Genomic DNA, 15488 nt, shown 5'->3' on the forward strand with positions numbered 1-15488 from the left:
TGTATGTAAACCCGAGGCAATGACGTGATTCGGACGCACAACAAACCTGTGAGCGGTTCATCGCAGCAAAGTTTCCAGCAAAGTTTCGTCCCCTACAACTTCTCCAAGTTATATCCATCGACAACGCTCCCGTTCACGTAGGACAATGGTCACGCTGAACCTGCACCCAGCCTTGTCCCTATCTCTCCAGCATGTTCACCTCCCGCCACCCCGAAGACCGGTTCCGGCTGCGCATGCACCGTGCCCGCTCCGTCGACCTCACTAACGATGAGCTCGTCGAAATCCGCGCCGCACAACGCACCTTTGAAGGGGCGTACATCCGCACCTCGCTCTCGCAGTTCTCCTTCGCCCTCGTCGTCCTCAAGATCTTCACCTCCGAGTTCTACTCCATCGGCGCGCTCTTCGCGGCCTACGCCGTCGGCTTGCTCCTAGTTAGTGCCTATCGCAGACAGCAGGGGAATAGACAGTTCTTCAATGAGGTCGGGGACGATGGGCTGGGCAGGAAGAGGTTTCGCACCAGTGGCAATGTGGTCATTGCGCTGACGGCACTGAGCATTGCGGCGTATGTGAGTCTACTTGTATTGACGTTGAAGCTGGAGACTTGAATCGGTACCACCCGAGGGGGGCACGCCATGATGGATCGGAAGATACCAGGGGAAAAGAGCCCATACGACGACGTCGAGCCATGAGAGGAGACAGGGTTAGGCTTGACCCAAAGACTGGATGAAAAGTGGGACACCAGCTGTGCTTGGGCTCTGGATACTCTCATCTGATCGACTACCCCATGATGGCTCAGACAACCCTGTACAATTAACGTGGAACCACGAGGGGAACGACCTTTGGTAAGGCTATTCACCTGGGCACGTCGTCGACCTCTACGGCATGGATTCAGGGAGCATGTGGAAGCATTAAATCTCGACGCCTCCAATCTCCCACTCCAACAGCGAGGCAGGCAACTGGCTGGAAACATGAGCCCAGCTAAGAACGAGCACGCCACTATATCATGCGAGAGACGTATTGCCTCATTGCCGCCAGCTTGACACGATCTCTCAGTCTCGACAATGGGAATTTGGTTCCAGTCTCATGCTATCTACCACGGGTTCTTGCGGGAGTAGGGTTTCAAGGGGCATTGTCACTCGATGGGGAAGAAAAGGTGAAGGCCCGAAGTGAGGAAGTGATAATGGTCATGCTGGTGAAGCTGCACAGCCTTGTCTGCTATGTATGCCACCTGTGACCATGACAGGGGATGGTCATGGTGATGAGAGGAAGTGTCGGCTTAGATTAGGACATGTATGTCGGAGGATGGCTGATCATAATATCCAACTTGGCTCATTGTCTGCCAAATGATTGACAAGTCTTGAGTCTCTTTTGCGGAACAACATTAGTCCGCCAAGCCTCCGAGTTCACTTTCCTTTCACTGTCTGCAATAATTGACTCGACAAAAAATTAAAATGGCTTGGAACAAGTGATAAGTGATACTAGTACATTGATTTACTCACCTGGGTGTTGTAAATTGTCCTTTTTTTCTTTCATACTGTATATAGACTTCCTTTCTTCCCCTTCCACGAGTGGTAGTGGTGAGGGTTAATGCTTGACTCCCACCGTCGTCGCCTGGAGAAGTCAAAGAGGTTCGCCATTTCCTCGTTTGCACCTTGACAAGGCCTTGTCGTCGCTTCCATCTCTCACTTTGCGAGCGGGTCACTTGCTTTTACGGCAGGCGCAACTGTGCGATTGCCTTTGTTAATCATCACTAGAAGAGGAAACTGCCTCCCATCTCTCAATCTCTTCTCCCTTCTCTTCTTCGTCTCCAGCTTTGCAGAACTACCTCTCTACTCTACGATGCATCCAAACCTCAGCGGCCTCCAGACATGGCGGAACAAGTCTCATTCCTCGAGCCATTGAAGACGGTTCACGAAAATCGCTCCGAGGAAGTGTTCGGTACAGCCCCTTCTCCTCCCCTCTCCCGAAGGTCTCTGAATTAATTCTTGTCATCCAGTCCAGGCATTCGTCATCGAGATACCGGCCAAGTTGACGAGCAAAGCACTCGGGTAGGTAACTTCAAGACCTTGATAAGTGAATCAGAGCTGACCACGGTGACCAGCATCGTCAAGCCCGTCATTCCTAGCGGCGGCAAGCACCCTTCATTCAGTCACTTTCGACGTGTATGCTCTCTCACACATCTCCCTCTGGACTTGACATGGCGCCGTGATTATGACGCACGAGGCCTTCAAACCGTCTTTCTGTTGGTGCCAAACACCGTCGTTTCATGGGAGGATATCAAGGCCACGCTTGTGCCACACATCGATGTTGAAGGTCTCCCTCGTTGCTTCGATGCTGTAGTCCCACGCCACGCACCTCTGAGTGCAGAGCAGGCTGCCCTCTGGACGGAACGGTATTGGCCATCAATCTACAACCCTGCAGCACAAGTCCTCCAGGATGCTCCACCCCTTCACCATCTTCGACGGATGCGAACCCTCCTTGAGGTCCCGGCCGCAGACACATACATGGAGCTCGCAAGGCGGGCTGCCGATGCATCCAGGGAGCTCGGCCATGGGAGAGGCGTTGGTGCCGTTGTGGTCGAACCGGAAACTGCAACAGTGGTTGCGGTTGCTGGCGATGCTCGTTGGTGGTCAGATGATCCAGGGATCCATCAGTCGCTGATGGCAAACAAAGGAGAAGGAAGACCCGAATATCACGCCGTCATGCGTGCTGTCGCCATGGTTGCCAACAAGGAACTTCGTCGACGCATCAGAGCCGGGGGTCACCTCAAGTTCAAGGACACATGCACTGAGACTCCGTCTGGCCAGGCTCTCACACCTGTTGAAAGTCAATATGAAGACGACGAACAGATCCTCCGTGACGTTACCTCTGGACTGGCCAATGTCGTTCTCGAGAACAATGTAAACGAGGCTGCGTCAGAGAAACGAGCGAATTCCCGGACCGAAGGTTATCTCTGCAGTGGACTCGACATCTATCTGACACACGAACCATGTGTGTGCTGTGCGATGGCTATGATCCATTCGAGATTCCGAGCCTGTATTTTCGCTCGGAAGATGCCAGGCAGCGGTGGCCTGTGCTCCGAACCTGGCGGCAATAGACTGGGGTACGGGCTGTTCTGGCGTCGAGAGCTCAATTGGCGAGTCATGACATTCCACCACACGTTGGCGGCTGCTGTCGAAGGCGAACAAGGCCCCACGGACACGGGAATATTCCACGCTTAGGAAGTCAATTATTGGGAATATCGCACAACATCAACATCATCCTCATCAGGCGAAGTCGGCCACTCTGGTCCAATCGCCACCACCGTCTTTCCTACGGAATTCAACACCTTCGCCGAAGTAGCCAGCATCATTCCATTGCTTCATGGCATGGCCATCGAACGGCCCGTTTATCGCTCCACCGTCTCTGGCGTCAGTCCACCTATACTCCCAGAGTTGAGCCGTGGAATCATCAGTATTGGCTTGGGCATCTATGTCGTCGGGCTGTGGGGGATCGTTCCACTCATTACCAGTTTCTCTTAGATATTGTCGAATGAGCAGTTCTCTTTCTGTGTCGTAGACCTCTGCTTGGCCTCTGCCTAATAAGATAGCCGCTGCACTGCTGATCTTTTCGACCTTTGCCTTTCGAGCCTTCTCCGCGGCCTCATCTTCTGCTGCTGGGTGCCCTTCTGGCCCACCATTTGGTCTCTTCTGCTTGCTCTTCGGTTGCCATTTGGACTTTTTGTCTTTGCCCTTTCCGAGGCGAGCGAGGGCCTCCAGTGCGGTTTCGCCTCGGTCAAGCAGCGGAATGAGCTCAGCCAGAACATCGCCGGTTGACTTTGCATCCTCCTCCAAGTCTCGTTTTCTTCGCTCTTCTTCCCGTTTGTCGGCAGCCTCTTTTGCCCTTCTCATTTCCTTCTTCGACATGCCTTCGAGCCAGATGTCGTGAATAGCGTCAGGATCAGCTGCTTTTCGAACATAATTCCCCTGGTCGTCAAAGCGGCCTTCCTCCTGTTCTGCACGCATGTTGAAAGCATCCAACTTGGGAGCATGGGACTTTTTGCTCCCGGCTCCAAGCTCGGGATCGAGCTCGCCTGTACTTGCTCGTATTTCATCGTCCACTTCACTTTCACTGCTGCTCTCAACCTCGTCGTCCTCTTCTTTTGCCTTTCCCTTTCCCCGTACGTTCAGGGAGAAATCAGCAGAGACGTGTCCGCCACTTTTTGAATTTTGAATCTGCCCTTCTATCTCGTCTTCATCAATGAATCGGACTGCCTTCTTTTTGCCACCTCTTCGCCCGGCGTCGCCTTCTGAATCGTCTCCATCTTTGAAGTCCTCGTCTAGATCAGCGAACATGTCATTTTCATCTTCCTCCTTGGATTTGTCCTTCTCAGCTCTTGTACTCGCTTTAGCTTTTCTGTCGGCGCGCGCGTCAAAGTTGTCATTTTCCGAGTCCGAATCGTAGCCATCGATGTTTACTGCGCCGCGTTTCACCTGCTGACCACGTGCGCCGATGACATCTGCTTCCAGAATAGCATCTTCCTCTAATGCATCAGGAGCAAGGGCGGAGGGGTTGCGCACATCGAAGCGCGGTTTTTTGGTAGGTTGGCCGTAGAAGTCATCGTGGGAGTGGGAAGTGGTGCGGACATAGTCTTCGGCTGCCCGTTTGGCGCGAGGCGCGTTGTAGGCCATAGTTGTTGCATGTAACTGGAAGAGAAGTGGTTGTGACAACTAGCACAGTCTCGAGCAGTAGAGGTTGTCCTGCCTTGTGGCTGAACTTGTGAAGTTGGTCGATTGATTTTGTCCAGTAACTTCTCCGACCCGCGGCCGCGGCACCAACGAAGCTGCGTCACCACGTCCCGCCGCAGACGGTGCCTGGACTGGTCTCGCGACATTCATTTCACCACCTTCACAGGCACTTCGTCCTTGCTCCCTCTTCAACTCGGTCATTTCTACTGAATATCCTCTTCTAGAACCACACATCACCGACCCTGGACCACTCTCTCATCGGCCCCTGCACTATACCTCCAAGTTGCGTCGCCCCGCATCATTGCCACCCTTGATCTCCCTTCCTTGATCTCTAACAGCGTGCGCTGTCCTGTCCTGTATCTCTCGAACCTCCTCTCACATTAGGAAAAGAAAAGCCAGAACGGTCTAAATGGTAAGTGTTCTCAGTATGAGGTCTACGTCTGCAATAGCCAACATCTTCAGTCTTTCTACCACGATCCGATGGACTACCCGTCCTTCATACGGGGTCCTCCGCCCTTTGGCCGCTCGATGGGCCGGTTCGACGAATACTACCGCTGCTACCCAGTGGTCATGATGAGCGGGCCTGATCGGAAGAATGTCAACTATGGTGGAAAGGTGTTCATGCCTCCTTCGGCACTGGACAAGCTGACAAGGCTCCACATTACATATCCCATGGTGTTCGAGCTGATAAACGGGAATAAAGAAAAGAGTACCCATGCTGGTGTTCTTGAATTCATCGCAGAGGAAGGGAGAATATACTTGCCACAATGGGTATGCGCGCTGGCCTACGGAGCTGCAAAGATACAAGCTGACATTTGGGGATAGTTGATGAAAACTCTCGAGTTGGATCCCGGCGACCTTCTTCAGGTTAAGTCCACAGATCTCCCTCCCGGCAAGTTTATCAAGCTCCAACCTCAGTCGCCCGCATTCCTCGACATCTCAGATCCACGAGCCGTCCTCGAAAACGCATTCCGCAATTTCTCCTGTCTGACAAAGGGTGACATCTTTACGTTCGAATACAATGATCAGACGTACGATATTGCCGTACTGGATATCAAGCCAGACACAGATTCGCACTCTATCGTGACTATGGAGACTGATCTGGAAGTCGACTTTGCCACCCCCATTGGATACGTTCCTCCGGAGCGAACGAGTGGGACAAGCACACCTCGAAGTGGCGTGGGAAGGCCACACGGTGGACCAGTACATTTCCAGGGAACCATGGCACAATCAATCAATTACGGAAGCATAGCCCCTTCGTCAAATACAGCTGCTGCCGGTGCTCGCGCTGTCTCCTCACATTTCCTTTCGGAGGGCCATAAGCTCAGTTCGAAGAAGGGATCGAAAGCTCCCACACCCAATGCATCTACACCTGTAGGCGGAGTGTCCACGAATGCCGCCAACCCTGCACCGCCGAGAAGAACAAATGGACCCCAACCCTTGCGTCTGGCACCTGGAAAGCTGTTTTTTGGGTACGAAGTCAAACCGTTGCGCAAGCGGGACGAAAACGGGGAGCCCGTTGGCGGCGATGAAGTGAAGCCTCATTTTAAGGGACAGGGCCAGACGCTGCGCCAAAAGAAACGAGCTGGTGGTGGAGGGACAGACAGTGGAACAGCGAGCGGCGTGAATAGTGACGCGGAGGGGAAAGCCAAGCCTAAGGGCACTGGACGGAGGTAGCAGATGTTATGTGGAGAGGATTGCTTGATTGAATGACTGCATTGATGCATAGCGAAGGCGCTTCTAAGCTGGATGCACATAGAGGGAATAGGGTCGCTGAACCGAAGGGAGCGGCAAATACAAACGGAGACACAGGCTTGATCAAGGACCACTTATGGAGTAAGGATGGAGTGCTGTATAAATCTCCCAGAGTAGAGACCTACAGAAAATACCAGATTGATCAGATATTGCACATGGGACTTCAGCCTCGTCCGGGAAACAATAGCCCGAAGACCGTGCAATTGCGCGGTATACACAACTACGTCATTCAGCGTCAGTCCACGACCCTGCATATGCTCAACGTATGATACTTAGGGTGAATGCAATGCAATTGAGAGACACAGGCTTATAGCACCAGCACTCGATCCCTTCCCAAGGTTGCTGTGACCAAGATGCCCGGCATAGATCCAGCCATTGCACGCGCTCTCCACCTCGACGCCAGCACCGCCCAGATTTCCACCCACGGCGGCTCTGGCTTTGCATCGACATACCGTATCACCACGTCCACCACGTCCATCTTCGTCAAACAGTCCCGCTCTCCAGGCGCGGATGTCATGTTTCAGGGGGAGCACGCCTCCCTCAACGCCATTCACCATGCCGTGCCCAGCCTCTCTCCGAAGTCTTTGGCCTGGGGCAAATTGGAGAAAGGTGGGGGAGGAGGATACTTTCTCGCTACGGAATTTCTGGACCTAAATGGACGAGGGCTATCGTCGTCGAGGACCAGAAGCGGTAGTAGCAGAGGCAGTGGAATGTCTCTTGCCCAAAAACTCGCGAAGTTACACACGACCCCCGCTCCCGTCCCGGAGGGCTACGATTCACCTCAATTTGGATTCCCGGTCCCAACGTGCTGCGGGGATACGCCACAGGACAACACATTCACCTCGTCGTGGGCAGAGTTTTTCGCGAAACGGCGGCTCCTCGCGATCCTCGACAAGGCGGAGGAGAATAACGGGAGAGATGCAGAGCTGCGCCGGGTCGTGGAAAGGACCGTCCACGAGGTGGTGCCGAAGCTGCTTAGTAGCGACCATCTGGGTGGTGCGGACGGGATCATACCCGTCGTTGTGCACGGCGATCTGTGGTCAGGCAACAAGTCCAAGGGCAGCTTCGTTGGCCGCGACGGTGCAGAATCTCCGGACATGCCCGGACCGACAGAGGACGTGGCCTTTGACCCGTCGTCCTGCTACGCGCACAACGAGTATGATTTCGGCATCATGCGCATGTTTGGCGGGTTTCCGTCGTCGTTCTGGGACGAGTATCATGAGATGGTGCCCAAGACGGAGCCGGCCAGTGAGTATGAGGATAGGGTATCGCTATATGAAAGTGTAAGCATTCATCCCCCCTTTCCAGAACCACGGTTTCGATTCCATGATGGCCCGCGACCTCCACTCTGACACAGGACTGATCTCCTTTCTGCAGTACCATCACCTAAACCATTACGCTATCTTTGGGGGCAGCTATAAATCTGGCGCCATGGGGATCTTGAAGAAATTGGTGAGAAAGCACGGCGAGCACTAACGGTAGTCGAACATAGGCAAAGACATCCTCTGGCGGCTCTGACCCGAGACTTGTGGACTATTGGCACATTCATCTTACTCGAATTCGTACACAGGCAGGAAAAGGCGGGCGCCCCGACAACTATAAAATCTCGCGCCAAACGTCGACATGGCATCAAAAAGGAATCATGGTCAGCATTAGCGATCTATACGAGGTACAGTACCGAGTATGCCTACTTCCTAGTATATACATATCTGTTGGAATACGGAGTATGGCGCAATGGGTCCATCCCCACTTCATTGCAAGCGGGACTTGTATCCAATGACTCGACGGCCGATTATCTCGCGCCCTTCGTAAAACGATCAGCAATATTATATGTATCCCCCCTGTTCATCTAGAACTTGCATATCCTTTCATTTTGTTTCTTTTGGTTATTCTTGACCCCTGACTGGGAGTGCGGCTGGCGTTAGCACCATCAAAGTGTGGCTCAATCTGCTGAGCTCTTTATGACACACGGGTCTTTTTATTCCTCCACATCGAGTCTCACGGCTGCGAGGTTATGGTGCGAGTAAAGGACGGCCAAACATCCAGGGCTCAGGCTCGCTGGAGCGCGGATGAAAGCTACGACCGGTACAAGCGGTGGCCGCAATGGCGGCCGTTGTTGTTCCTGGCTGCGGCCATCGCCGTCGGTGTTGTTGCACTCAAAGATGGCTTTTTCCACAGATCAGACTTGTACCTGCAGGTGGTCTCGTTGATTCCATCCTCTCTCCTCTCATTGGATCAGCGTGTCGCAAGAATCATGGCCATGACGCCTCTGATGGGTGAGTTTCAGCCCTGCAATCAGCCAGGATGCTGCCATTGAATTACTAGGAGCTGCAGCTGATCGAGTGGTGGATAGACGGCCATGATGATTTGGCATGGAGTATACGCTCGAACTTCCACAACCACATCTACGACCAGGACTTCCGATCCAAGTTTGAGAGTGGCGGGATGCCGGACCATTTGGATCTGGTCCGGCTGAAGGAGGGCAAGCAAGGCGGATTCTTCTGGAGCTGCTGGGTTGATTGTCCAGCGGACGGGTTCGACTTCTCCAATGCGAATTACGCTCCCAGTGAGTTCCCTGTCAGGAAATGAGCAGTGTCCACTTCCTTACATTGTGTGTAGCTGTCATTCAGGCGCTTTCGCAAATGGACCTCATACATCGCTTGCAGGCCGCCCACGCAGACATCTTTTCTCCCGCCACACTTGATAGTACCACGGCCCTGACAGCCTTCAGGCGTCATGGGAAGTTGCTCTCCCCGATCGGACTCGAAGGGCTGCATATGATCGGCCGGAATGCCTCAATGCTTCGTCTTTACTACACGCTTGGGGCAAAATATGTCACGTTGACCTGGAATTGCCACAATGCCTTTGCAGACGCTGCGCAGCTTTCGGTCGGTGAGGACTCACTTGTGCCGGGAGCTGCTAGACCGGCAGCACCGCATTGGGGCGGCTTGAGTCCTCTGGGCACTAAACTCATCCATGAGATGAATCGTCTGGGCATGATGGTGAGTTGCATCTCTACCCATATAACCCCTTGCTGTATTCGTTTCTGACCAATGTCGTCAAGGTCGATCTGTCGCACACCCATCCGGCCACAATGCACGACGTGCTTGCGGGCAACCAGACCAAGTCGTTCCCTGGCAGCCGGGCGCCCGTCATCTTCTCGCATTCGTCAGCCTACGCACTGTGTCCTCACCCGCGCAATGTCCCCGACCATATCCTTCCTCTGGTCAAGCAGACCAATTCTGTCGTCATGGTGACTTTTGTCCCGGAGTTTATCTCCTGTGTCAATTCGACCAACCCGGGTACTACTTTGCCAACCTTCTACCCGGCCAACTCCACGCTTGACTGGGTCGCCGACCATATAATGTACATTGGCGACAAGATCGGCTTCGAGCACGTCGGTATCGGGAGCGACTTTGACGGAACCCAGGATACACCGCGCGGGTTGGAGGATGTGAGCAAGTTTCCCGACCTGTTGAAGGAGCTGTTGAGGCGAGGATTGAGTGACGATCAAGTCGAGGGCATCACGGGCGGCAATCTTCTGCGCGTGTGGAAGAGGGTGGAAGAGGTGGGAAGGGAGATGCAGCAGGAGGGCGCAATGCCACTGGAAGACGATATCTGATCAACTAATCTATTCCTCGATAGATAGTCGGCTAGCGGACTCTTTTACTCTGGCAAAGGTAGGAGGCTTTTTGGACATCTCCACGGCTGTGATTGTTTTCATTTCATATCTCTCGGTCTACTACCGTACAATACCTGAAATCTTCAGCGTGAATAAAAGCGGCACCTTTACAGCAAGGCCAAACAGTTGCGTAGCCTTGAATTGCCTACCTAGGTAGGTATGTATTCCGCGGTGGACGTTATCCAACATCACCCGGCGATATGGCAAATTCCCGGACGATGGTTCAAAATAGATCATACTCTGTACTCCGTAATCTACTCCGTACTCGTAGACGTCGATGAAGGGGGCCAAAAGGTTGAAGTCGTTGGTGGCGTGGAATTGTGGCGCGGCCGATACTCAAAGGAGAAGCATTTTTCGAGCTGCAGACGCCGCGCAACCTTCATTCCACCCCGAAAGAAAGATGACCAGAGCTGATGATCTTCGCGCATTGTTCCTGCATCGACGGCCTTTGTGATTTTAATACTCGAGTGCGCTGGTCGCATATATATCTCTCTATCTGAACACTCTGTCCCCATAGTATCTCTGTTTCTTCATCATAATAGGTGTCCCATTGCACGGTGGACCTTTCTCGGTGCCTGCGGCGTCAATATCTTACGACTTTGCGGCCATTGATTTCACGACAACATGGACACCATTACACCTCAACAGCGGAAGAAGATCTTGCGCGTGCTGTTCATTTCGCTGCTTCTCGACCTGGTAAGTGTCTCTGTCCAGGAGGATACATATATCCCATGTCCCAAGCTAACCGACGCCTTGCCCAGATCTCGTTTACATTCATCCTCCCTCTCTTCCCCTCTCTGCTCACCTTCTATCGTGGACTCGAGACACACCCTTACTCGGCCCTCAACCGCATCCTCCACTACCTCAACGCGTACAAGTCGTCCTTTGCCGTGCCCATCAACGAGAAATACGATATAGTCCTGCTCGGAGGGGCGTTGGGCTCGCTGTTCTCGCTATTGCAAGCAATTGCATCTCCGATTATAGGACGTGCGTCGGACAAATATGGTCGAAGGACGGCGCTGCTATGGAGCATGTGCGGCAATATTGCAAGCGTGGGGCTCTGGTGCTTCGCTGTGGACTTCCGCACCTTTCTGCTGAGCCGCATCGTGGGTGGGTTGAGTGAAGGCAACGTCCAGCTGGCGACGGCCATTGCGACGGATATCAGCACCGAGGAGCAGAGAGGGTCGACGATGGCTCTCGTGGGCGCGTGCTTCAGTGTGGCCTTTACCTTTGGTCCCGCCATGGGGGCTGCCCTTGCAAGTATTACCACCGTCATCGCCAACCCATTTGCGACAGCCGCGGGCTTCTCCCTGCTCCTGATTGTCCTCGAGACGCTATACCTCTATTTCCAGCTTCCCGAGACAAGACCGGTCAAGGCTGCGGCCTCCGACTCGAAGGCTGCGAAACCCGGCTCGACGACTTTCGAACACACGAACAACCCCATGATTCTGAACATTATCCATCTGCTGTTCCTCCTTCCCTTTTCGGGCATGGAATTCTCCTTGCCTTTCTTGATCACCTCTGTTCTCTTTCCGGAGAACCCGTCACCGTCGAAAATCAATGGGCGATTGCTGGGGTTTGTTGGATTGATTGCCTCGCTGCTGCAGGGATCAATTGTCCGTCGCCTCCCTCCATTGACGGTCGTAAAAACAGGTGTTGTCTCTAGCACTTTGGCATTTTTTCTACTGTCTCGTATAGACAACACGACTGGCTTGTACTGCGCGGGCGCGTTACTTGCCGTGACCTCGGCGACGGTTGTGACGGGGTTGAACAGTTTGGGCAGTTTTGAGGCGCGCGAGAGTAATAGAGGAGAGGTCTTGGGAGCTTTACGGAGCTGGGGACAATTTGGAAGAGCATTGGGCCCGATTGTCTTTTGCAGCCTGTTTTGGTGGGCTGGTCGTGAGACGGCCTATCTGGTCGGCGGCAGTGCCATGTTGGGCGTTACCGTCTTGGTTTTCACCATGTTGAAGGCTCCAAAAGTTGAAAAGAAGAAAGTATGATGTGACATTGAAAATGGAATGGAATGGTCAGATGAGACGTCAAAATGATACAATGAAAGTGATGCACCAAGGGATATTGGTGTCGTTTGTCATTCGATGTGGTCGACGAGATCGACTTCCCTGCGCGCAGCTGCGGTGTCGTCGCATTTGCTCCTCACGCACAACTTTCGACTTCCCACTATCTCGCGCTGACCCTCAAAGTGCCACTCTTTTGTCCCCTCGACAGCATCAGTCCAGCTGTTTGACCAGATGGGGTCAGTGTTTGAATCCTGCCATTCTTTGGCACATTCACTGACTCACTTCACGCCTTCAGGACAAGACCTTGTCACCAGCCACCAGTCACGCTAGCCGGCTTCAACTGCGTCCTTCACGTATATTTCCAGACCCCACAGCCTTCGTTCTTCATAAATTTAGCAATTTTCGATCCGAGTACCAGTTGCTAACCACAATACTGAAATCCGACCAACTCCTAGACGCGCCAGAGTACTGAAAAATGTAAGTTCTGCGCCCAACTTGGTGTGTGATCTCTGTAAAGGCTGACACTGTCCGATGCAGAGTAGGCGACTATTCACCACCAGCCTCATGTCGCAACCTGAGAGAACCATCGAACAGTGGCAGGCCGACTTTGTGCATGTGATCGAGAAACTGCGCTGCTACGGAGATCACTGCCCCTTTCCCGCATGTTGCAAGACACCAGAGACACAGTCTTTGCAGCCAATGGCCCTTCGCGTTCCCGAAGTCAACTGGCGCGACGCGGATGTTGCTAGTCGATTACACCGGGCATGTGTCACGCTGAGAATGCCTCCTCGCGCCGAGGAATTCGCAGAATACCTATTCCGGCAATTTTTCATGCCCATCTCCTGGCCACGCACGTTTGGCGTCTCGCCTAACCCCGGCATTGCGGCTTCCATCAGGCTCTCATGTTCCGAATACAAGCTTCCAATCACCGAGGACAAGATTTGCACGGTTTTCCGCAGCGTCAACATGGAGCGTCTCGAGATTGCACTCGACCAGATAGAAAGAGATTATGTCAAACTCAGAAATCGATATTTCAAGGGCAAACTTCGTGCGAGAGGAGAAGCGAGAGGCGCCGTGTATGATCACGCTGCGCGGCGAAGGCGCAGACTATGTGGCAGAGATGTGACGAGAGAGCTGAGGGCGCAGATCTACCTCATGTCTGAAGGGATGTGATGCTTATCGAGGTATGTAGCATCAAGGCTAATGTCGTCAACACCACCCTCTTGAGAACTAACGCAGACTTTAGCCAGGTCACTTCCGTTTGTGCAGATGAAGGGAATGTAGTTGAATGTCAAGCTACGTGACACTGAGAAAGGGATGTGATGGAGACGCACTGTGGATGTCGGCTGCTTTGTTGATGGGGTTTCTTCCAGCTGGACAAGTTCGACATGCGACAATAATCAATATTAAAAGCTCTGCCCCATGAAGTCAGGTCGTCAGGGAGTTTGTGATTGTGCTACTGTGCGCAAAGAGTCTCTATGTCTTCACGATGCGGCCTCGCTGTTGCTGGCAGTCACGAGTGACCTCCGGATCGTCCTTTTCTGCCGGCCCTGTCGCCAGCGTGCTGTACTGACACTGTATATCATGATCTTCACTCATGGACGCGGCCGACACGATCGAAAGATTTCACTCTGTTGCTGCACTATGTCCATCACTGGGTAAGCACTCCCCTGGCATTGCACTGCCCTAACACTCCCGAGTTGTCGTACTGCCACTGCCTTCACGACCTGCCTCATCTGTCCGCGTCGAACCATCAGGTTTTTCGAGATCCTGGGAGTGTTTCTGCCCTCATTTCCAGCATACATGCTGCCTAAGCCAGCCCGCGCCTCCCTTGCCCAAGACATCTACTGCGTCCTACGTCTTTCTCAGCCATGCAAAGGGCTCGCGACACAGAGAACGCCGAGCCTTGAATCTCCCACCGTTTCTTCACTCCCACGATCCTTTTTTCAAAACTTGACCAAGCTCCAAGCGGAGCGACTTTCTCATCGAGACTCGCCTTCCAACAAAGGAGCTTTCCGCTTCGATTTGGTTGTCTCAAACGCGCGAAGATATCACCCTCGAGCCCCGAAGGCGACGTGGCCCAAAGGATCTCTCCATCACAGCGAAGACGGTTCAAACCCCGGTTGACAGCTTCGAGGGATACAGTGTCAAACACCCAGCCAGGTTGCAGTGACCGTCTGAACAGCAACAACCCCCCCATCCTGAATGTCACTGTCATACACCCGCCTTCTCGTGTACGGACCGAGCAAGCAAACCTCGTCTTCCTCGACTCTAACTCCGTTCACGCAATGGATAGCACTTTCCTTCGTGCTTTCATTCGATGGAAAGAGGCGCAGGCGTGGCTGCGTCTGCAACGCAAACTGAAGAAACGCATGCGAGAGTTGCGCGGGTTGCGAGAAGCCCAGGAGAAGAAGGCGGAGAGTCAGGCCAAGGCGCGGCGGCGAATACAGAGGTCCGTGAAGAGGATCGTCAACGGCCACAGTGATGCCGAGCGGAAGAGAGTCAAGGAGAAATATCTCATGAGGCATCATGCGGAAGCGAACGAGGCGACGAGTGGATGCAAACAGTGTGACCCGGCGGCCTGGAAGAGATGTGCCTTTGCGAACTGGGACTTTGGACTTCCGGGCCCGGGTGGTGAGAGGGAGATCAATACTTTGGATTTGCTGGATTGAAAAAAAACTTCGGGTATGAGGAGGCTCAAATGTATCTGCTCAGGTCTATCGGCACGCACTCCTCATTGCTCCAACGCAAGATCGTCAGCTTCAACACCTCAAACGTCTTTGGTTTTCGAGGGTAACTTTTTTGGATAGTGGAGAAAGGAGAAAGGTGTGCTTCTGAATTTCAGTCAAATGTAACACACTAGCATCCGGCTCCAGAGTCGCTCTCTCGTCTACCTTGATTCGGAGTCCAAATAATCTGAGACAAGAGAGCCAAAACCCGAGTTTCAGTATGGACACTGTCCGGGCCTTTCAATGGCTGTTTTTGACATGTGCTGGACAGTTGTAACTTGTAGGGTGGCACGAGACAGTAGTAGCAACGCCAGGAGTCTCGTCGAGACTTGAGTGTTGCGAGGCTGAGCGAGGCTGCTAAGCCAAATAGGGGAAGCCGAACTAAGAGGAGGGCTAGCTGTCCAGCTTTGCCTGTTTCTCAGCATAGACTATTATTGCCTGGCGCGCATACCGCAGGATCTGTCGGTCGATGCGATGGGATGCATCTGACATGGTGTGATCTGACGGACTGGATAGGTAGGGTAGGGGGACATAGTCGTGGGATCGTCGTGTAAGTCGTGATTATATACCCGGCGGG

The 15488-nt window shown here is 53.3% G+C and overlaps 9 protein-coding genes across 9 annotated transcripts; 8 read left to right on the forward strand and 1 right to left on the reverse strand.

The window, feature by feature from the left end:
- Positions 1-191: 191 nt before the first annotated feature.
- Z520_04817 (uncharacterized protein) lies at positions 192-605 on the forward strand (the record flags this gene model as incomplete). Its single annotated transcript, XM_016775321.1, has 1 exon — positions 192-605. The coding sequence occupies one exon, from the start codon at positions 192-194 to the stop codon at positions 603-605; it is 414 nt and encodes a 137-aa protein (XP_016633364.1).
- A 1263-nt stretch (positions 606-1868) lies between these two features.
- Positions 1869-3221, forward strand: Z520_04818 (uncharacterized protein; the record flags this gene model as incomplete). The annotated part of the gene is made up of 3 exons (XM_016775322.1): positions 1869-1938; positions 1997-2048; positions 2102-3221. The coding sequence occupies 3 exons, from the start codon at positions 1869-1871 to the stop codon at positions 3219-3221; spliced, it is 1242 nt and encodes a 413-aa protein (XP_016633365.1).
- Positions 3222-3266: 45 nt separating this feature from the next.
- Z520_04819 (uncharacterized protein) lies at positions 3267-4670 on the reverse strand (the record flags this gene model as incomplete). Its single annotated transcript, XM_016775323.1, has 1 exon — positions 3267-4670. One exon carries the CDS (start codon positions 4668-4670, stop codon positions 3267-3269), a length of 1404 nt encoding a protein of 467 aa, XP_016633366.1.
- Positions 4671-5207: 537 nt separating this feature from the next.
- On the forward strand, positions 5208-6404 carry Z520_04820 (uncharacterized protein; the record flags this gene model as incomplete). Its single annotated transcript, XM_016775324.1, has 2 exons — positions 5208-5498; positions 5553-6404. 2 exons carry the CDS (start codon positions 5208-5210, stop codon positions 6402-6404), a joined length of 1143 nt encoding a protein of 380 aa, XP_016633367.1.
- A 431-nt stretch (positions 6405-6835) lies between these two features.
- Positions 6836-7958, forward strand: Z520_04821 (uncharacterized protein; the record flags this gene model as incomplete). The annotated part of the gene is made up of 2 exons (XM_016775325.1): positions 6836-7765; positions 7860-7958. The coding sequence occupies 2 exons, from the start codon at positions 6836-6838 to the stop codon at positions 7956-7958; spliced, it is 1029 nt and encodes a 342-aa protein (XP_016633368.1).
- A 538-nt stretch (positions 7959-8496) lies between these two features.
- On the forward strand, positions 8497-10104 carry Z520_04822 (uncharacterized protein; the record flags this gene model as incomplete). The annotated part of the gene is made up of 4 exons (XM_016775326.1): positions 8497-8758; positions 8836-9048; positions 9102-9484; positions 9547-10104. 4 exons carry the CDS (start codon positions 8497-8499, stop codon positions 10102-10104), a joined length of 1416 nt encoding a protein of 471 aa, XP_016633369.1.
- A 684-nt stretch (positions 10105-10788) lies between these two features.
- Z520_04823 (uncharacterized protein) lies at positions 10789-12164 on the forward strand (the record flags this gene model as incomplete). The annotated part of the gene is made up of 2 exons (XM_016775327.1): positions 10789-10860; positions 10926-12164. 2 exons carry the CDS (start codon positions 10789-10791, stop codon positions 12162-12164), a joined length of 1311 nt encoding a protein of 436 aa, XP_016633370.1.
- A 582-nt stretch (positions 12165-12746) lies between these two features.
- On the forward strand, positions 12747-13355 carry Z520_04824 (uncharacterized protein; the record flags this gene model as incomplete). The annotated part of the gene is made up of 1 exon (XM_016775328.1): positions 12747-13355. One exon carries the CDS (start codon positions 12747-12749, stop codon positions 13353-13355), a length of 609 nt encoding a protein of 202 aa, XP_016633371.1.
- A 1115-nt stretch (positions 13356-14470) lies between these two features.
- On the forward strand, positions 14471-14854 carry Z520_04825 (uncharacterized protein; the record flags this gene model as incomplete). Its single annotated transcript, XM_016775329.1, has 1 exon — positions 14471-14854. One exon carries the CDS (start codon positions 14471-14473, stop codon positions 14852-14854), a length of 384 nt encoding a protein of 127 aa, XP_016633372.1.
- Positions 14855-15488: the final 634 nt, after the last annotated feature.

The sequence above is a fragment of the Fonsecaea multimorphosa genome (genome assembly GCF_000836435.1).
Source record: "Fonsecaea multimorphosa CBS 102226 unplaced genomic scaffold supercont1.8, whole genome shotgun sequence".
In the NCBI taxonomy this organism is placed as follows: domain Eukaryota; kingdom Fungi; phylum Ascomycota; class Eurotiomycetes; order Chaetothyriales; family Herpotrichiellaceae; genus Fonsecaea; species Fonsecaea multimorphosa.